The sequence below is a fragment of the Sceloporus occidentalis genome, unplaced genomic scaffold (assembly GCF_023333645.1).
Source record: "Sceloporus occidentalis isolate IW3139 unplaced genomic scaffold, rSceOcc1.0.p SCAF_21, whole genome shotgun sequence".
Classification (NCBI taxonomy): Eukaryota; Metazoa; Chordata; class Lepidosauria; order Squamata; family Phrynosomatidae; genus Sceloporus; species Sceloporus occidentalis.
The window spans coordinates 14,615,720-14,636,688 of NW_028317001.1; the positions used below are offsets into that span (position 1 = coordinate 14,615,720).

The 20,969-nt window shown below is 43.6% G+C and overlaps 1 protein-coding gene across 2 annotated transcripts; it reads right to left on the minus strand.

Annotated features, from left to right (window-relative positions):
* Window positions 1-10,588: 10,588 nt before the first annotated feature.
* LOC149301657 (uncharacterized) lies at window positions 10,589-20,616 on the minus strand. Of its 2 annotated transcripts, XM_089484138.1 has the most exons (5): window positions 20,218-20,616; window positions 18,774-18,919; window positions 16,701-16,869; window positions 15,743-15,863; window positions 10,589-11,977 (listed from the first exon to the last, which is right to left on the minus strand). In XM_089484138.1, the coding sequence occupies exons 3-5, from the start codon at window positions 16,773-16,775 to the stop codon at window positions 11,007-11,009; spliced, it is 1,167 nt and encodes a 388-aa protein (XP_089340264.1). In that variant the 5' UTR covers window positions 16,776-16,869; window positions 18,774-18,919; window positions 20,218-20,616; the 3' UTR covers window positions 10,589-11,006. The 2 variants fall into 2 exon arrangements, with proteins under 2 accessions (XP_089340264.1, XP_089340263.1); XM_089484137.1 differs by lacking the exon at window positions 20,218-20,616 and having other exon boundaries at window positions 18,774-18,992.
* Window positions 20,617-20,969: the final 353 nt, after the last annotated feature.

The window sequence follows — 20,969 nt, forward strand, 5'->3', positions numbered from 1 at the left end:
GACTCTTCCTCAGTGACAGTTGAGAATGACAGTTGACAGTTGCATCAACATTCCAATGATGCTCTGTTTAAATGCTGACACATCTAACTGCCACTAGAGCTGTCAATGACTTCCACAACAGCTCCATCTAGTGGCCACATGCATGTCACCTGTTCACCATGGTCCTGACACTCCATGCCTTGTGAGAGTGGAGGGGGGTCAGGGGATGGGGAATTGGAGAGGACCCTGGCTATGTCCCTGTAGCTAGATGTGAAATGAGCGCATCATCTGCTGAAACCTCCATTGCCTTTATCCATCTTAAATAAGAAGCTCCTGTTTAGATTTTTTCAAGTCTTGCAAATGACATATCCCATCCTATGTTATCGAAGGCCTTTTCTAAATCGACAAAGATAAGTGCAAGTTATTTTTTATAAACCCAGTGAAACAAACACCTTACAAAGTTCTAGTAAACACCATGTACACACACAGTCCCCACACAAAGGAGTCACTGGCTCACTGTGTGTCTGGGTCTGGAAATCTCACTTCCACCTTCTGGGAAGACAATGCTGCCAGAGACTGAATTTGGGGCTTTATGCCTGCAAAGCATGGGTTCACTCTCTCAGCTGCAACCCTTCCACACAATCCTGGACTGATGCATTTAAACAAAGTCCTCCTTCAGCTCCAGGAATAAAGGCCTATCTTCAGTACAAAGACCCTGATTCCTGCAGCCCCAGAAAGGCCTCTTCTGCAGTCCTTTATGGCCGGAGCTTCCCTGGGTCAGAGGCCGTCTCCTCAGCCGTAGAGAAGGGTTGCTCTGAGTGCGAAGGAGGAGGAGGTCCAAGGGCTGAGGGAGGGAAGGCAATGGGGAAAGGTCAGTGCCAATGGCCATGGAGGGCAGAAAGTGACAATGCCTAGGAAACTCCCCTGAGTCCCAGCCATTCTAGGAATGAGTTGCAGGAGTGAGTCCAGGGGGCTGAGGGGGTCTCCTTTCCCAAAGGGGGAGGCAAGGACCGATGGACCCTCCCCAGCTAGGGCCCAAAGGGAGGGTCTCTGTCCCCACCTCTCTCTCCCAGCCCCGAAAGCCCAGCCCTGGGTCCCCTGCCTCCCCTTCCTCAGACCCCCACAGGCCCCTTCCTTCCTTCCTTCTCCTCAAAATGGAGGGTCAGAGGCACAAAGGGACACCCTTCCTTTTTGCCCAAGGAACCTGGCCTCCTTCTGACTCTGGAGCCTCAGGAGAGAAAGAGAGACCTCTGTTCAAATGAGGCCTCAGAGAAGGTTCTGGAACATTATTTCCCACAGTCACAAGCAGCAGAAAATGGCCTCCGGAACACAAAATGGCCGCCTCTGCCTCAGCGCTTGGCAGTTTTCAGTTTGTGGCCTTCAGGGAAACCAAAATGGAGGATGAAAGGGCCCCAAAGTCGGAAGGGATCCCAAATAGGATTTCCAAACCTTAACAACACCTAGACATTTTCCTGATGCTATTGAAAGTGAAACTGATCCCCTCCTTAATTACAATCAATAGTGAAGGATGTTAATACTAATATTAAGAGTGCCCATCGTCCGCAACCCAGCTCAGGTCTTGACCGCTCAGGGAGGCCAGTCCTGCTGCAGGTGGCCCTCCGTCTCCGGCCTTTCCTTCTGCATTCCTCCTCTTTTCCCCAGCATCAGCCCCTTTCCCAAGAAGACTGCATCTGCACTTTAGAAATAAGGCACTTTGACACCGCTTTAACTGCTCAGTGCTGTGGAATCTAATCTAATGAGAGCGATTTTGTATCAAGTGTTTTACAATTTTAATGAGGACTGCAAGAGAAAACAAATTATTTGTAAGGATAAGTATAAGTAGAACAATATATATTTACTTTTTACTTATTAACAGATAATTAAAAATGAATGAGATAGAAATAAAAGTTTGTCTGGTAGTTTGGAAGCAGCGGATGGTAAATGCGAGTAATAGGTTTGTCTTTAACCTTCAGTGCTATGGAATCCTGGGATTTTACCTTTGGACACTTAGCCTTCTCTGCCAGAGAGCTCTCATGCCACAAAAACTAGAAATCCCAGGATTCCATAGGATGGGACCAGGAGAGTTAAAGTGGTTTCAAACCGGATTATTTCTGTAGTGCAGATACAGCCAAAGTCGGCTGTAAAAAGATAGAAACACCCATGTCAAATTTTTATCCTGTTAAATATGGTTTTGCCTTTTTTGAAATATAAGCAGTTTGTTTCTCTGTTTTATCCTTATTCTTCTTATTTGTGTTTGTTTGTATGTTTGTATGTATCATTCTTGGTAATATGAGATGGTCGGGTCTGCCTCCTTCCGTCTTCCCTGAAAATGTATTAATAAGAAAACTGGGGAGACTTTAAAAAATTCCAAAGGAACTACATTTGGCTTTTTTTGGGGGGACAAGCTTCTTCTTAGAAGCCAAATCCCAATGTTTGTGAAGAAGAAGAATAAGGCTTGTATTAAAACTATGCTCCCCATTTCTGATCCCTGTTAAAACCCATGTTCCCCAGAAGGAGCAGAGCTGAGTAATAAGAAAACCCTCTCAGAAAAGAGACACAAAAGACACACAAAGAGACACACTTCCTTCCTTTTGGCCCAAGGAGCCTGGCCTCCTTCTGACTCTGGAGCCTCAGGAGAGAAAGAGAAGCCTCTGTTCAACCGAGGCCTCAGAGAAGGTTCCGGAATATTATTCTCCACAGTCACAAGCAGAACAAAATGGCCGCCAGAACACAAAATGGCTGGTAGAATACAAAATGGCTGCCAGAACACAAAATGGCTGGTAGAATACAAAATGGCTGCCAGAACACAAAATGGCTGGCTCTGCCTGAGTAGTACATACTCCAAGGAGATATTTACTATAAATAACAAAATATGACTGAAATATAAGTCCTACAAGATATTAAGAATCTTGCAGGAACAATATTTGTAAGAATATAATATTCAATTTATAAAAGCTATTAAAATAATAAATAAACCGAAGCCTCTAATTCTGAGACTAACTTCCAGGATCCGCTCTTTAACTCTCTCTCTCTCGATCTCCAACCGACACAATTCCCCCAACTGTCTCTCGGTCTCTCAGGCCTTATATCTCCTTCTCATGGAAGCTTCCAGAAGAACCTTTATCTTGCTCTCTGATTGGTCAAGAGAGCCTTCCGTAGCAGTGATGTCACTCTGCATTTGCATAAACCTCCCTTTACTGCCTGAAGAAGACCTCCATTGACTGGAGCCCAAGGCAAGGCTTGCACCTATTTCCAATGTTGTTCTTGGGGTCTGCCTCCCAGTTGTTTCCAGGTCTTATGGTGACCTTATGGGAGTCTCTGAAGGGGTTTTCTTGGCAGGTTCCTTCAGAGTGGGTTTCCCATGGCCATCCTCTGAGGCTGAGAGAGTGCAACTTTATCATCATCATCATCATCATCATCGTTTATTTCTATAGCGCTGTAAATGTACACAGTGCTGTACATACAAATGATCAAGTCAATAAAAATAAAACCTGACAATCTACAAAACATGTATAAAACAATAGGCAATAATATAAAATAGAATTGGTTAAAATAAGCATCAACATCAACATGAGTGACGTTTTCGCCATGCTTCTGGGAAGCAAGCAGAGGACACCTCATCTTATGGTGTTAAATTGACCCAGGGTTCCCACAAAACATGGCGGAAGTGCCCCTCGCATCCCAAGATCACGAAAAGACCCCAGACATTTTTGACCGCTGTGGGTTACAGAGAAGTCCCTGATGCATGGAGCCGTGGGTCATGCTTTGCCCACCACATTGTAACCTGAAAGGGAAGCCCAGGGTGGGATGGGGAGAATCTGGTGTCACTTTTAAGGCATGTATTATTTAAGCATGAGCTGTTTTACATTATCTCAAATGTGTATTTTTATTTCTTACAACGTAGTAGGGCCCAGGGCAGTTCACCAATGCTCCCAGAAAGGGATTTCGGAGAGGACTATTTTGGGTTCTTGGTGGGAAGAAGCAGTTGTATTCCATGGGCACAAAAGGAAGGTCCCAGAAGGTCCAATGCTTCAGACAGCGACTCCTCCCCAACCGCAGAGGCCCTGCTCCTAGATCTCTGGCCTCTCAGCCTGGAGAGACACAGCTTCTTTCCAGGGAGCTCTCCATTCGGCCTCCCTCTCTCCTCTCCCAAAATGGAGGACAAAAGAAGGTTCTGGCTACTAGGGTTGCCATGGCTCTCTTCCACAAAACTCCAGACGCAAGTCTACAAAAGCATATGCTACAACTTTTTTCACTCAGTTAGTCTCAAAGGCGCTACAAGATCCCTTAGGATACTGATATTCCTGAATAACATGGCTTATGGTTGAATCTGCACTGCAGAATTCATGCAGTTTGACATTGCTTTAACTGCCATTTCTCAATGCTATGGGATTCTGGGATTTGTAGTCTCTTTTCACACTAGAGCTCCCTGAGAGAGGCGACATAGCTCACAAAATTACAGATCCCAGATCTCCATAGAATTGAGCCATGGCAGTTAAAGCAGTGTTGAAATGCATGATTTCTGTAATGCAAATTGAACCTATGTCTTTGAATCCTAGCCCCTTGGAAGAGACCTTCGCAAAGGTAAGTACCTTTGACTTCTATGGGGCAGAGAGGGAGGGAGGGAGGGAGAAAAGCCCCAAACAGCCATGAGACAAAGAGGGATTCCTACTCTAGGGATCATATCCAGAGGTTGCCATGCTGGCTGGACCATACAGCAAACCACAATCACAGCCACAATCCACAAAACAGGGATACCTTTAGTGGCCAGCCAAAATGCACAAAATAGATAAAACAAGCTTTTGAAGCTCAACTGGGTTCTTCATTGGGAAAAAGTATTAAACATCAAACAGGAGAAAGGTATCACTGTTTTGTGCATTTTGGAGGTTATTGTTTGCAGTGTGGCCTAAATACCTTCTCCTGGATATGCTTTCTAGATTTCAGGATTCTGTACTTTTTAAAACTTTATTGGTAAAAGGAAAAAAAACAACAACATATGGGACCAACAATAATAACACAGATACAATTAAAAGACTTGACAAATACAAATATTCACAAGCGACAAAACTTGTAAAACATACTAAATTACATCCAAACTCACCATACATCCAACCTCAGATTCCACAACAAACAAACTAAAAGACTTCCAAAGTTTATGTTCTTTGCTGTGTCTTTGTTTTCTCTTTATCCGTTGTATGCCCTTCAGTCTTCCTTTCTTTTTTGATATAGTCCAGCACTTTATCCCAGTCTTCTATCAATCTATACATTTTAGTTTTGTTTTGTTTTTGTAAGATCCTTGTGAGTTTATCTGCTTCCAATGCATCAAATAGTCCTAACAGCCTTCCTCTACTTCAAGAACTTTCCTTTGTCTCCATTCTTTTGCTAGGGTCATCCTTGCTGTTGTGTCACACCTTCCCCCGTCAATCACTGGGCAGTGAATCCTATCTTTCCCATGGCTCCCCACATTTCTCCTAACCTGATCCCCATTCGGCCTCTCCCTGTCTCCCTGCTTCCCTTCCTCTGTTCCCTCTGGAACTGCCGCTCTGCTGCCCCTAAAGCAACAGCAATTCATGACCTTTTTCTCTCTAAATCCTTTAACCTCCTCGTTCTCACAGAAACCTGGCTCCCAGCCCATGATACTACAACCTCCGCTGCCCTTTCTTTTGGTGGTCTCTCCTTCACCCACTCCAGCCGCCCTGAGGGTCGAGGAGGAGGGGTTGGTATCTTGCTATCTAACTCCTGCCAGTTTCAAGTTCTATCTTCCCCACCAGCTATCATTCCTCTTCTTTTGAGTTTCATCCTATTAGACTCTTTTCTCCTCTACAGCTCCGTGTTGCAGTTATCTATCGCCCTCCTGGTTCTGCCACCCAGTTCCTATCTGACTTTGAATCATGGCTGACATTCTTTCTTTCAGATTCAGTCCCCACTTTGATCCTAGGTGACTTTAATATCCACGTTGATGATTCCAATAACCTGACAACATCTCGCTTTAACTCTCTCCTGGCTTCTTTTGGCCTCCAACCACACTCCAACTCTTCAACTCATTCTCTTGGTCACTGTCTTGACCTGGTTCTTGCTGCAAACTGCGCCATTTCTGACTACCTGGCACCTGACTTTCCACTTTCTGACCATCATTTAATCTCCTTTCCTCTAGATGGATTAGGGGGAAAATACACAACTTAGCTAAAGAGATATCAGGAGTGAAAGTGGAGGTGGAGGAAGTATTGAAAAGAACGGAAAGCCTGGAAAAAAAACAGAAGAATTGGAAAAGGCTCAATTAAGGGAACAACAGAGTAATCTTCTGCAGCAGGTCAGATATAGGGAAAGGGCAATTAAAATTAGGGAAAGTAAAGAACAAGACAAATATATGACAAAATTATACCTATGCTGGGAAAATATGTGGATATTGAGGAGGATTTGGTGGAGGCACAGATTGATAAGATATTTAGACTTAGTTCAAAGATAGCAAAGGAAAGGAAATTGGACAGAGACATTACGGTATGTTTTACAAGCTCAAGGATGAGAGAGCAAATATTGCAACGAAATTATGAGAAAAAATTGATTTTGGAAGATAGAATAGTGGAAATTTATAAGGATTTACCATTGCAAATAATTAGAAAGAGACAGGAATATAAATTCCTAACAATATTCTTTTGCAGTAAGAATGAGATACTGTACAGATGGGATAAGATAGAAGGAGTGATCTTTCATTACCATCAGAGGAGATATAGGATAAGTACAATAGAACAAGCAAAAGCCTTTTATGAGAGATTAAGCAGAGATAACAGAGAGCAAGAAGAAAGAAATAAAGAAAGGGACAAGAAGGAAGTAGAAAGTTTAAATGGACAAAGAGAAGAAAAGACCCAGAGAAAAGGGCAAGGAATGAGAGATAATCTAGGGATTAAGGAGGTAAATACTGACAATTTGGGAAACAAAAGCTCAGAAGAGGGTTACTCAGGAGAGATAGGAAAGTCTACATAAAAGACATAAGAACCTCTCTAAAAGGAAAATGGGGCTTAAAATAGTTTCGTGGAATGTAAAAGGAATAAGCCAAGAGAGAAGGAGAAAGCATGTAATGCAGTATCTAGGGAAGAATAATTTTGATTGATTGTGTTTACAGGAAACAAAAATAAAAGGTGGAGATATAAAATATTTGAGAAATAGTAAATTGGGGACATTATTTTGTGCCACAGTAAATAAAAGGAAGAGGGGAGTTGCAATCTTTGTGAATAAAAGGTATGCAGCAAAGCTACTGAAGAAAGATAAAGACGGTAGATTGTTGTGTGTGGAGATTTTGATAGATAATGTTAAATATGTACTGATTAATGTTTATGGGCCATTAGAGAAGAAGGAAACCTTTTATAGAAATTTGGCGGAGGTTAAGAGAGAAGTTGATAATGACAAATTAATCTTGACAGGAGATTTCAATGGAGTTCTAAATCCAATTTGGGACAGGAAATCCCAGAAAAAAGTAATTAAGAAAAGACAAGGAAAATTACCAAGAGGTTTTTTGTTTTAAAAGAGGAATTTAATTTGTTAGATGTTTGGTCACATTGTAATGGGAACAAAGGAGGGTATACCTTCTATTCAGATGCACATAAATCCTTCTCAAGGTTGGATATGTTTTTCGTGACGAAGCAACTGGTTACTAAAGTGAAAAAAATGGAAATTTGGCCAAGGACGATGTCGGATCATAATATGATAGAGCTGGAATTAAATATAAATTGGGACCAAAATATAGGATAGAGAATGAAAGAGGATATCCTAGATGACGAAGAATTTGTAAATAAGGTAAAGAGAGAGTTAAAGATGTTTTTCAAAGAAAACAGTGGAAAGGAGGTAAAAATGAAGGTTGTATGGGATACTAGTAAGGCATTTGTAAGGGGACTATTTATACAAAGAACCATGGAAATAAAAAATGAGAAAAGCAGAAAGAGGAAAAAATTAGGAATGAATTTAAAATTAGAGAACAAAAACTACAACAAACAAAAGGGGATAAAAAATAATGAATGAAATAAAACTATTGAAAGAACAATTAGAGAAAAAAAATGACAGAGGAAATAGCTATAAATTTAAGAAGATCAAAGCAAAATCAATTTGAGAATGCTAATAAAATAAGCCGACGGATGGCTAATAGATTAAAGAATGAGAGAGAAAAGAAAATGATAACTAAAATTAAACAAAATAACACAATCATAACGGAACAAGGGAAAATTAAAAATACTTTTACTACATATTTTGAAAAATTATTTGAGGAAAAAGGTGAGCAGATATATTCAGAAAATCAGTTAATAGAAATAATTGATAAATATAATGAAATAAAATTAAGATCAGAACTGTAGTGTTTAGGTCTTCAGCTTCCAGGACTGGGTGCAGTTAGCATATCAACTGAAGGAGATAATAGGCACTCCTCGCCGTCACATGTATCTGAGCTGACATCTGGAGTGATGGATCCAGGAGCATCCCCCAAACTACTAACATAGTCCTTTAGGGAAAGTGTGACCCCTTATACAGGTGGATCACACGTGTCAAACCTCCATACCTGGATTAGGATCTCCAGCATTACGCACCTCTGTCTTATCTGGATTCAGCTTCATTCTGTTTTTTTCTTATCCAGCCCATTAATTCTTCAAGACATTCATTCAGAGGGGAGATGCCTTTCTTAGTTGACGCTGAAGTCCGGGACATGGAGAGATATATCTGGGATTCCTCAGCATACTGATAACACCCCATGCCATGTCTCCAGATGATCTCTCCCAGCAGCTTCATGTTTATGTGTCCTAAGGAACATCAGATTTAAGCTCCCTCTTAGAGGACCAACTATCCCCAAGAATCTCCATCTAGAATCTGCCCAAGAGATAGGACCAGAACCACTGCAATGCATTGCCTCCTCGTCCCCAATTCCTTCAGACGTTCAAGAAAGATGCCATGGTTGATGGTATCGAAGGACCCTGAGAGATCCAAAAGCACCAGCAGGGTTGCACTTCCCCTGTCCATACTCAAGCGGAGATAATCTACTAAGGCGACCATAACAGTCTCGACTCCGTATCCCATCCTGAAGCCAATTTGAAATGGGTCTAGATAATCTGTTTCATCCAAGACCACGTGGAGTTGAAGAGCAACAGCTTTCTCAATCACCTTGTTTAGAAATGGAACATGGGAGACCGGTCTGTATTTGTTCATGTCCAAGGGATTTAGGGAGGGCTTTTTCAGAAGCGGCTGTACCACCGCTTCATTTATGGAAGATGGAAAATAGCCCTCCCTCAGAGATGCATCTATGATATATCTCAGGTGAGTCCTAAGTGCATCTCCTCCTTGGAGGACTAGCCATGAAGGGCAAGGGTTGAGAGGGCAAGTTGTCTTCTTCACACTTCCAAGGAGCTTGTCCATGGCTTCAGTACTCACAGATTTAAATTGATCCAGGATGATCCCATTCACAGAGTCACTGGACACCTCACCTATAGCATCAGCAATAATGTCAGCATCCAAGTTGGCTCTTATCTGAGAGATTTTATTTGCAAAATGGTCATTTAAAGCATCACAGTGAGCTGTGGAAGGCTCTAATAATGGGTTCTGGGGGGGAGTGCCTGAGTCAGGTCCCAGATTCCCCCCTCCTCCCCCCAAGACCCCAGAGAAAACTCCCCCCCCCCAAATAATGTTGTTTCCAATGCTATTGAAGCCAAATCTTCTCCAAATGAGGCATCAGAAGGGAGGGCCTCTCCTCTGCCCCACTTTCCAGGATGGAGGGGGCTCCTCAAAGCCTTTTTTTTTATCTTTGGACCCCCTCCATGGTCATGCCTGTCTCCAATGGTCCCCCTTCCCTCTCTTCTCATGATAACCCCCAAGTACCAGGGCCCCAAGGAATCCCCCGAGGAAGGGGCAGAGAAGGAAAGAGGGAGAGGAGACCTGGCAGGCCCCCTGTGTTTTGGTTGGGGGGAGAAGAGGGGATTCCTTCTTCTTATAATCCCCAAGCCCCCCCCCCCCGAAGACATTCCAGCCATTCCTCTGAACAAACAATGGTTCCCCCCCCCCCCCCCATTTCCATCCTTCCTTCCCTCAGAACAGAGTGTGATGGCAGCAATGGCTTTAGGGCTGAGACTGTGCATGCACACATACATCCAAAGACCCCTTCTGATCATGCGCAGGGATCACCAGGGCTTTACTGCTCCTGCTGTTTATTCCATTGGCGGCCTTTGAGGGAAGGGAAGGAGTGTGCCGGGGGTTCAGCAACCTCCCCTTCCTTCCTTATTTTGAGGACACTTCGAAGAAGCCACAATGGAGCCCAGAAAAGGCAAGAAAGGAAGGCTCTGCATTGGAAATAAAGTCTATCTATACTGTATGTATGTAGATATAATACACACACACACACAAACACACACATATATACATATATATAAATGTATGTGTGTTTGCCTCTGCTGTTCTTATAGCTGGGAATGGAGATGATGGCTGAGGAGAGAAGAAAGGGTAAATTTTGTGCAAATGCAGAACTTCTGTACACCAATGAGTCCAGTCTGTTGAAACAACAAAGAATTTTATTGAGAACACATAGTCAGAAATTCAGCGTTTACGTCAGAACTGCCCACTCCAATCCAAACAATACATTAAAACCCCCAAACCTAAAACTCCACCCTCTTAAAACCTAGCCCCCACCTTCAATTCCCACAGTCTATGCCCCACAGGTAACAAGCCCCCCTTTGCCATTCCCAGAACCTAGCCACCTTCCTGTTAATATCAGCCTCCACTTTCTTCAGCCAACATCCCACAAATTCCAAACGCTATCTTTCCCAAAACTATTCTAACCAACTGCAACAAATCCCATCCCCCCATTTAGCTAACTTTTACCACGAACCACAATCCCCAGCCAAAGTTACAACCCGAAACAATTATCTATCCTATTAGCAATTAAAACCTAAATCTAACAGAAAAACAAAATCAGGAAGGCCTTTTCTTAGCACAGCTGGATTGCAAATATATTTTTTGTATTCCTTATTGACAAAAATAATGTTAGTTCACTGCTGGCATTTTTATGGCTTCTGTCCAGTGTGGATTCTTTGATGTCTCACTTGGTGTGACTTTGAAGTAAAACATTTCTCACAATGCTGGCATTTGTATGGCTTCTCTCCTGTGTGGACTCTCTGATGTGTCACTAGGTCTGACTTCTGAGAAAAACATTTCCCACAATGCTGGCATTTGTATGGCTTCTCTCCAGTGTGGACTCTCTGATGTGTCACTAGGAATGACTTGCGAGAAAAACATTTGCCACAATGCTGGCATTTGTATGGCTTCTCTCCAGTGTGGACTCTTCGATGTGTCTCTAGGCTTGACTTGCGAGAAAAACATTTCCCACAATGCTGGCATTTGTATGGCTTCTCTCCTGTGTGGACTCTCTGATGTGTCACTAGGAATGACTTGCAAGAAAAACATTTGCCACAATGCTGGCATTTGTATGGCTTCTCTCCAGTGTGGACTCTTTGATGTCTCACTAGGTGTGACTTCATATAAAAACATTTCCCACAATGCTGGCATTTGTATGGCTTCTCTCCTGTGTGGACTCTCTGATGTGTCACTAAGTGTGACTTCTGAGGAAAACTTTTCTCACAATGCTGGCATTTGTATGGCTTCTCTCTTGTGTGGACTCTCTGATGTGTCACTAGGTTTGACTTCAAAGTAAAACATTTCCCACAATGCTGGCATTTGTATGGCTTCTCTCTTGTGTGGACTCTCTGATGTGTCACTAGGTTTGACTTTGAAGTAAAACATTTCTCACAATGCTGGCATTTGTATGGCTTCTCTCCTGTGTGGACTCTCTGATGTGCCACTAGGACTGACTTCATATAAAAACATTTCCCACAATGCTGGCATTTGTATGGCTTCTCTCCTGTATGGACCCTTCGATGCATGACAAGGATTGACTTGTAAGCAAAATGTCTCCCACAATGCTGGCATTTATGTGACTTCTTTCCTGTGTGGATTCTCTCATGACTCAAATATTTTTCTGTAAAGAAGCACAGTGACAGATAAGACTGAAAATCAGCGTTAAGAGAGGAGGGTGTTACCCATGATTTAGCCCTCATTAACCCCTCCTTATTAGAGATTAAATTAAGAGAGTTTCTGTTAGTAACCCAAGCATGACCGTACTACTTATGCCCCTAAATCCATGGAACAATTGTATCCTTATTTATAGGAGTTAACAAAGAAGAGATTGGAGGGGGACGTAAGGGAATCACTGGAAGCAGATAGTGAGAAAAAGGAATGTTGCAAAAATATTCTGTTAAACATGTGGAGAAATAGTTTGATTGGCAAGTGGCATTATATCCTGTGAGACTGCCATAAAGTCCTGAGTCAGAGACCAAGGCATGATGAAAGCTAACTGCAGAGGTCCCTTCATGCTTTGTGGCTCCAGGAGATGACTCACAACCAATACAGTATACAGCTCACATGTGGATTGGTGTGGATTAGATTTGTGTGTACAAGGGATGGTGAAGTTGATGGAAGTCGGAGAGGAGAGCTTGCAAATAATTGTATTATTAGGAGCAGGTAACTGTTAAAGTTGCCAGATATTGCGCATCTGCGATTATTTGTAGCAGATTTTTTTTGGAACAGATGTAGAAACACCCATGAAATATCTTGAAATAATTATGACCCAGAGTCAGGGTATTACATTTTTATACAACTTCAATTTTGGAATTAATAGGATTGTATACGGTGTTTTCTGCACTATATCCATTTGACTGTTCTGTTTTATATGAATCATTTTAGAAGTTTGACGTTAATGAGTGGGTTGCCACTATAAACACTATAAACACGCCATGTGCAGCTTGTATTCTGCTTGAAATGTTATATAACTCAGCTTGGGAGATACTCGATTAGGATACAACTTTCTAAGCAACCGTGCCAAAGCCACTATTTTAAGTCTATATTTCTCAAAGTTATTTGGGACAATGTTTACCTGCCAGGTTTAGGATTTCATTTTATGGATTGATGTTTACCCTTATTGCTACAATACAAATTACTTGTTGTGATGCTTTGTGTGTTTTTCAAGCTAGGCGATCCTGGCTTTGCTCCTGCCTTCCCCTCCTGGATCCCAGAGGCCCGATCCCCTTCCTTTTCTCCCTCCGCTCTCCAACCCTGCCTCTTGCCCATCTGCACTGCTTTACCATTTGACCTTCAGCATCTCTTCCCTGCCTTTCTGTTTTTCACATTGCCTCCATCTCTCTATCACAGACACACACCCACAGAGTGTGATGCACAAAAGGGACACTTTGAGGCTCATTTCCTGAGAAAGGCAAGACAATGATTATACAACTAATGCATTAGGAAAGGCAGAACAAGGAGTCTGGGACCTGGTTTCTGATATTAGTGAGGGTCAAGTGTGAGAGATGAGCTTTAAAACAACCTTAAGGCATCTCTAAGACAGGGATGAACTACTGTTGGGAAGTGGGGTGCTCACATTGGACCCCAGGGGATCTCAGGGGAAACCCCAAATTGTGTTGCCTAAAAATATGGTATAATGTTTTGCCCCTCAATATCCCACAGCATCCCTTTGTGGAAATGGAGGCCATTTTGCCACTGTTGGGCCCTCTCTGATCCATTGCAGGGCCAAGGGAGGCCTTTTTCCCATGAAGCCTCTCCAGAGCCTCAAAAGGCTGGAAGAGGGGCCACAAAAGCCAGGAAACTTGCTCAGGAATGGGCTGAGGACCATTTAGGGGCAAAAAGCATTAATCTCCATGGCTCCTTCCCACAAAATTCCAGAATTGGCAGTTTAGGATTGGATACTGAGAATCCTTACAAAGTGGAGAACAATAGTGCCTCACTAAAACTAGAAATTCCAAGATTCCACAGGAAGTTGTTAGGGCAATTAAATTACGTGTGAAAGGGAACTAGGAATGGTAGTAGAGCACAAGTTGAACATGTGTCAACAGTGTGATGCAGCAGCTAAAAAGGCCAATGTGATCCTAGGCTGTATCAATAGGAGTATAGTGTCAAGATCAAGGGAAGTAATAGTGCCACTCTATTCTGTTTTGGTCAGGGCTCACTTGCAATAATCCTGTGTCCAGTTCTGGGCACCACAATTCAAACAGATGTTGAGAAGCTGGAGCATTTCCAGAGGAAGGAAACCAAAATGGTGAATGGTCTGGAAACCATGCTCTCTGAGGAATGACTTAGGGAGCTGGGTATGTTTAGCTTGGAGAAGAGAAGGTTAAGAGTGGATATGACAGCACTGTTCAAGTATTTGAAGAGATACTGAGTATGGAGCAAGCCTGCTTTCTGCTGCTCTAGAACAAAGGACACAGAACAATGGATGCAAGTGTTAGGAAGGATCGAATCAGAGGAATTTAATTAGCTCAAATTTACAAGAGGCGTGTCCTAACAACGCACGCAGCGGATTGGGTCCCTATGTGAATACCAGAGGTCATATAGTCCAACCCCAAGAAACAGAGACTGCAATGTCAATGAGTTGCAAATAAAATATAAACATTTATTAAAGCCACACAACCAAAAAGGGATCACACACGCACACGCACACGCACATTCAATGCTAAAGCAAGGGAGGGGAAGAGTTAGGGGTAAAGGAGAAAGGATAGAGGCACCGTTGAAATATTTACCTTAGTTGTCTTCTCCAAGCGACAGATGTGAGGGATGTTGGTAAGTGAACACGGCAGCGGGGAACAGAAAGCAAGCGGCAACCGCGATGGCTAGGAGCTAAGTTCCAGCGGGCTAAGCTAACAAGAGGCCCGAAAGAGACAGTGGGCTTTGGCTTGCCCAAGTGATTTCAGCAGGGCGCAGTGCCCAAGAGAGCTCCGGAGCAATTGCTCAACAGAGTTGAGGTTTGGAACTGTAGCTCAGAAAGCCCAAAGGAGGGCTGGAATCTGGGTCTTATTTATACTGCGAAACATATCCTCAGGCTATAGCTACCTGCAGAACAAAGGTCTTCATGGCTATCTATTGACTAAGACTAAAGTTAAACAATGGATACACAAAAGGGTCTGCCACTTCTTTGGGAGAAGACTACTATGTAGATGGCTGGGTACTTAATACCATCAATAGGTGAGGCAAACTTCCTTTGTCCTCATTCAGGTTGCCTGCGACAATGGCAACTCCCAGAACTGGTTTTAAAGGTTTAAATCTACCTTTCTGCTTTAGCCATGGCCTGCTAGGCTTGTCTGGCTACGTGGTCAGCTCGCTTTTGGGATAATGACGGCTGTGATGGGGTCAGTCAGGGGTCATGATTTTTGATCGCTTGGTACCCAAAATTTATATAAATCCAAACTCGATCACACAAACCACAGGAAAAAAGGTTCCACCAAAATATTAGGAGGAACTTCCTGTCAATAAGAGCTATTCAACAGTGGAATATACCCCATCAGAGCATGGTGGCATCGCATTATGGTTATTATTATTCTTAATTTCAAATTAATGGACATGGAACAATGGATGCAAGCCACAGGGACAAGAGATTCCACTTAAACCTTAGGAGGAACTTCCTGATAGTAAGAGCTCTTCAGAAGTGGAATATACTCCCTCAGAGTTTGGTGGAGTCTCTTTCTTTGGAGGTCTTTAAACAGAGGCTGGATGGCCATCTCTCGGGGGTGCTTTGAATGTCTATTCCTACATGGCAGAAGATTGAACCGGATGGTCCTTGTGGTCTATTTCAACTTTTTGATTTTATAATTCTAAAGTGGAATCATAGCACTCTGACAGTGAATTATGAAAGGGCCCTCAGTCTTCAAAGGAAGTGAAATGGATTCAGGTTCCTTACCCACAGAGGCTACATTTCCATAATTCTCCATCATCACATAACTGTACATCAGTCTCTGTTTCTTCGTTAACAGTTTCCATTCTTCCTCAGTGAAATATACAGCCACATCCGCAAAGGTCACCTGCAATAGAAAACAGCCTTATCCAGAGAGTAACTAAGCAAAAGGGGAGGAAAGCACATGGTGCATTGCAAATATTATTTCAACACTTCAGAATTCAGTCCAGGAAATAAACTTTAAATTCTGCAAGAAAGCAAAAAGCTACAGCCTTTGAGATCCAGTTTGTCTCGAATCCTTTCAATATAATATACAATATGATAAACAATATAATTTCGGCCATTTCTGGAATATTATTGATTGATTAACATACTGGCTATTCCAACATGTATATTAGTTTTCATTTAGCCATATTTCACCTAATTTCAGAGGCAAATTTCATTTTTAAAAAACAGTTCTGGGGAGTACTCTGGGCTTCAGGGCCACTGGGCCCACCCTCAGTTTAAGTCCAGAGATATTCTTCCATATCATCCAGCATTTCACAGATGGGGAAAGCAACACACATGTGGACAAGCAACACCAGAAGTGGGTCAAGATGGCCAAAGTTGTTAATGATAAAGATCACACAAGCGAGAAAGGGTACAGCATTTTGCTTTTGGCTCAGACTCCTGGCAAGGGCAAGACCCTACCCCCTTCTCTCCTCCCCTCTCCCCTCTTTTGCATTGATGGGCTGTAGACTCTTTTGAACCTGGAATGCACTTTGCAGCAACTTAACTGACCTGAGGAGAAAGGAGGAAATGGGAGGAGAAGAGTGAAATAGGACATTTCCTAAGCCCCTGAAAAAATGAGGAGACAGAGGATTAACCAGGACTCTCTCTGCCAAACTGGGACAGTATCTTCTTCCCCTGCTTTCATGATCCAGCCCAGACACAGATGAAAATAACAGTCAGGATGGCAACTTACCAAAGAGCTGTTAACCCTCGGCAGCCTCTTTCTGTTGGAGCCCAGCTCCGTCTGCTTGGCCTTTGTGTTGGCCATCAGGTGGGCAGGGGGATCCTGGTGGCCCTGCACTTTGGTCACTTCCAGCAAAAAATGTCCCAACGCTGTGTACAAGGGAATCGCGATGAAGTTCCTGAGAAAAAAGACCAGGGTAAGGCTTGGTTTAGCAAGAAACCCTGCAGCAGTCAAAGACACAGAGAAGAGCATCCTGCTGATGACATACACAGGTAATATATTCCTCTTTTGGGCCGATGTAGAGGTGACCATCCCCTTCCTCCCTCTGCACCAAACAAAACCCCCTGGACCTAGCACAGACTCACTGCAGCTCCCCTACACAACACTTACTCCATGCCTTGTGAGAGTAGCTGGGGATCAGGGGATGGGGAATTGGAAAGGGTCCTGACTATGTCCTCATAGCTGGATGTGAAATGAGTGCATTATCTGCTGAAACCTGCAGAGGTCCACAATGCCCTCAGAGGAAGATTTCTTCATTTTGCTTCTGACTACAGAAACACAGCTGGATGCTTCTCTAATACCTCACACCAACACTCTCACCAGGCATGGAATGGGTATGCGGGATGGCTTCCACAACTGTATGGTAGGACCTGGGTCACTGAATGGCCAGTTGTAGTCTGATTCCACTCGGAGCAACACTGGAGCATAGAGGGTTTTGCTGGGTCAGGCTGTCTGGCCTGGTGGTTCCTCATTCTCCCAATGGCCAAACCGGCAGAACTCTCTATGCTCCAGTGTTGCTCTGGGTGGAAAGGGTCTACAAATGGTCCTTCCCCAGGGAGGCCCCCGGTCAAGAAGGGCAGGAAAGGAGCTCTCTCTTCTCAGGTTGCTCCCCTTCCATGGGATCCAGCCCTTCTCCCAGGATCAGGGGGCACCAGAGGATTGAGCTGATGGAAAGGGAGCACCCAATTCCCATGGCAGCCTTCTGCATGCAGAGAAGTCACAATTCTGATAGTGTCTTTGCCCATGTGGAGAGTGCCCATTTTCCACACTGTTGTCTATCCATCTTGTCTTGGGAATATCCTGTTCCAGCCACATGCAGGTCTAAATCTTAGCCTGTATCCTATGCCTAGTCCTGATCAGAGTAGAATCACTGAATCAATTGGGTTTATCTACATGTTGACCCACCAGTCACTTATGGTTTCAGTGGGTCTGCTCTCTAGGGTTAACCAACAGGATTCTGGACTCCTCAGATTTTTAAATTCAGGAATACAATTTTTTCATGCTGTGTCATCATCACTGATGAGAATTTGACTTCTCTTTCACACAGAGGAGGAGGGGGAGGACCTGCTTTATGTCCCAGGTGGAGAAGCTCTAGCTCTAGGGCTGGATGAGACATGAATTACCTTACAGATCTAATCCATGTCCTCCCATCATCATGCCCCCCTCCCCATTTAAACACTGGTCAAAATAATTACTTTATTTTTGCAGATGAGACTATTTTTCTAAGTTTAACTGCTATGTTTCCTATGTCAGTCATAGCAGGAGCATGAAGTATGAACCTCCTCCCTCTGCTTGCTAAAGCCACATAGAAATTGAGGCATATACATTTGTGTGCATTGTTTCTGAATGGATCTATTGTTAAAATCACAATTTCTTCATTTTTCCTTGAATATTTTTTAAAAAGATGCAAACTGCTGAATATGTTGCACTTGATATAACAAATATCTATAAATGTATAGCTTTATGACTTGAATATTGCACCCTGGATTATGCTCATTTGGGGTAAGTGAAGACGTATATAAATTCATTTTATAAACCCAGTGAAACTAATATTTCACAAAGTTCTAGTAAACAACACATAGACACACAGTTCCCATAAAAAGGACTCACTTGCGCACTGTGTGTCTGAGGTCTGGAAATCTCCCTTCCACCTTCTGGGAAGACAATGCTGTTAGAGAGCGAATTTGGGGCTTTATGCCTGCAAAGCATGGGCTCACTCTCTCAGCTGCAACATTTCCATACAATTCTGGACTGAAACATTTAAACAAAGGTCATCTTTCAGCTCCAGGAATAAAAGCCTACCTTCAGTACAAAGACACTGACTTCTTCAGCCCCAGAAAGGCCTCTTCTGCAGTCCTTTATGGCCGGAGCTTCCCTGGGTCAGAGGCCGTCTCCTCAGCCGTAGAGAAGGGTTGCTCTGAGTGCGAAGGAGGAGGAGGTCCACAGGGCTGAGGGAGGGAAGGCAATGGGAAAAGGTCAGTGCCAATGGCCATGGAGGTCAGAAGGTGACAATGCCTAGGAAACTCCTCTGAGTCCCAGCCATTCTAGGGATGAGTGTCAGGAGTTAGTCCAGGGGCTGAGGGGGTCTCCTTTCCGAAAGGGGGAGGCAAGGACCGGTGGACCCTCCCCAGCTAGGCCCCAAAGGGAGGGTCTCTTTCCCTACCTCTCTCTCCCAGCCCCCAAAGCCCAGCCTCTCCACTGGTCCTGCCTCCCTTCCTCAGACCCCCACAGGCCCCTTCCTTCCTTCCTTCATTCCTTCCTTCCTTCCTTCCTTCCTTCCTTCCCCCCAAAATGGAGGGTCAGAGGCACAAAGGGACACCCAGCCCTCTTTTTGGCCCAAGGAGCCTGGCCTCCTTCTCGCTCTGGAGTCTCAGAGAGACAAAGAGGAACCTCTGTTCTGTTGGGGCGTGTGGAAAGGTGCACCACAACCACATGCAGAGTTGAACCAGGTCGACAGGACGCCAGGAAGAAGGAATCTGTGGAGATGTCTGCAAAGGTATTCTGGTCAAGAAGGACATATTCCTTCACCACTGCATACGGACATGAGCTCCAGGCTTGAGAAATAACTACAGAACAAGCCTTCACTCTTCACTTTAATCTTCGTTTGCAATATTTACAATATATATATACACAGTGTATTGGACAACCGTCTCTAATACACACTATTTACACCAACAAACAATAATAACACAACCTGTGATGCAGCCACAGTAACACCATCCACAGAGAGGCAGTTGCTCTCACACACCAACTGTCTCACTCTGTCTCTCAGTGACAGTTAGGAAGGACAGTTGACAGTTGCATCAACATTCCAATGATGCACTGTTCGAATGCTGACACATATAACTGCCACTAGAGCTGTATATAACTTGCACAACAGCTCCACCTAGTGGCCACATCCATGTCATTCCCTGACATGTTCAACTGAGGCTTCAGAGAATGTTCCGGAACATTATTCCCCACATTCACAAGCAGCACAAAAAGTCCACCGGGACACAAAATGGCCACCAGGACACAAAATGGCTCCCTCTGCCTCAGTGCTTGGCAGTTGGCAGCCTTCAGGGAACCCAAAATGGAGGATGAAAGGGCCCTAAAGTCGGAAGGGACCCCAAACAGGATTTGCAAACTTAACAACACCTAAACATTTTCCTGATGCTATTGAAAGGAGGAATCTGATCCCCTCCTTAATTACAATCAATAGTGAAAGATATTAATATTGATATTAAGAGTGCCCATTGTCCACAACCCAGCTCAGGTCTTGACCGCTCAGGGAGGCCAGTCCAGCTGCAGGTGGCCCTCCGTCCGTCCGTCCGTCCGTCCGTCCGTCCGTCCGTCCGTCCTCCTTTCCTTCTGCATTCCTCCTCTTTTCCCCAGCATCAGCCCCTTTCCCAAGAAGGCTGCATCCGCACTTAGAAATAAGACACTTTGACACCGCTTTAACTGCTCGGTGCTATGGAATCCTGGGATTTTACCTTTGGGACATTAGCCTTCTCTGCCAGAGAGCTCTCATGCCACAACAAACTACAAATCCCAGGATTCCATAGGATGGAACCAGGAAAGTTAAAGCAGTTTCGAAACAGATTATTTCTGCAGTGCAGATACAGCCTAAGTTGGTTGTAAAAGAATAGAGGCACCCAAGTCAAATTTTTATCCTGTAAAAAATGGTTTTGCTTTTTTAAAATATAAGCAGTTTGTTTTTCTGTCTAATCATTATTTTTGTTGTTCTTGTTTGTTTCTCTTTTTGTTTGTTTCATTCTTGGTAATATGAGTTATTCTGGTCTGTCTCCTTCCTTCTTGCCTCAAAATCTATTAATAAGGAAACTGGGGAGACTTTTAAAACCTCCCAAAGGAGCCACTTTTGGCCTTTTTCGGGGGAGAAGCCTCCTCTTAGAAGCCAAAGCCCCATGTTTGTGAATAATAATAATAACACTTATATTAAAACTATCCTCCCCATTTCAGATCCCTTTTAAAACCCATGTTCCCCAGAAGGAGCAGAGC

What these genes read in the sequence shown, in the direction of transcription:
- LOC149301657 (XM_089484138.1), bottom strand. Translation starts at nt 16,775, where the DNA reads ATGGCCAACACAAAGGCCAAGCAGACGGAGCTGGGCTCCAACAGAAAG. An exon ending in CGAGGGTTAACAGCTCTTTG is followed by an intron (nt 15,864 to 16,700) that starts GTAAGTTGCCAT and finishes TTTCTATTGCAG; the next exon opens with GTGACCTTTGCGGATGTGGC. An exon ending in TGGAAATGTAGCCTCTGTGG is followed by an intron (nt 11,978 to 15,742) that starts GTAAGGAACCTG and finishes GCTTCTTTACAG; the next exon opens with AAAAATATTTGAGTCATGAG.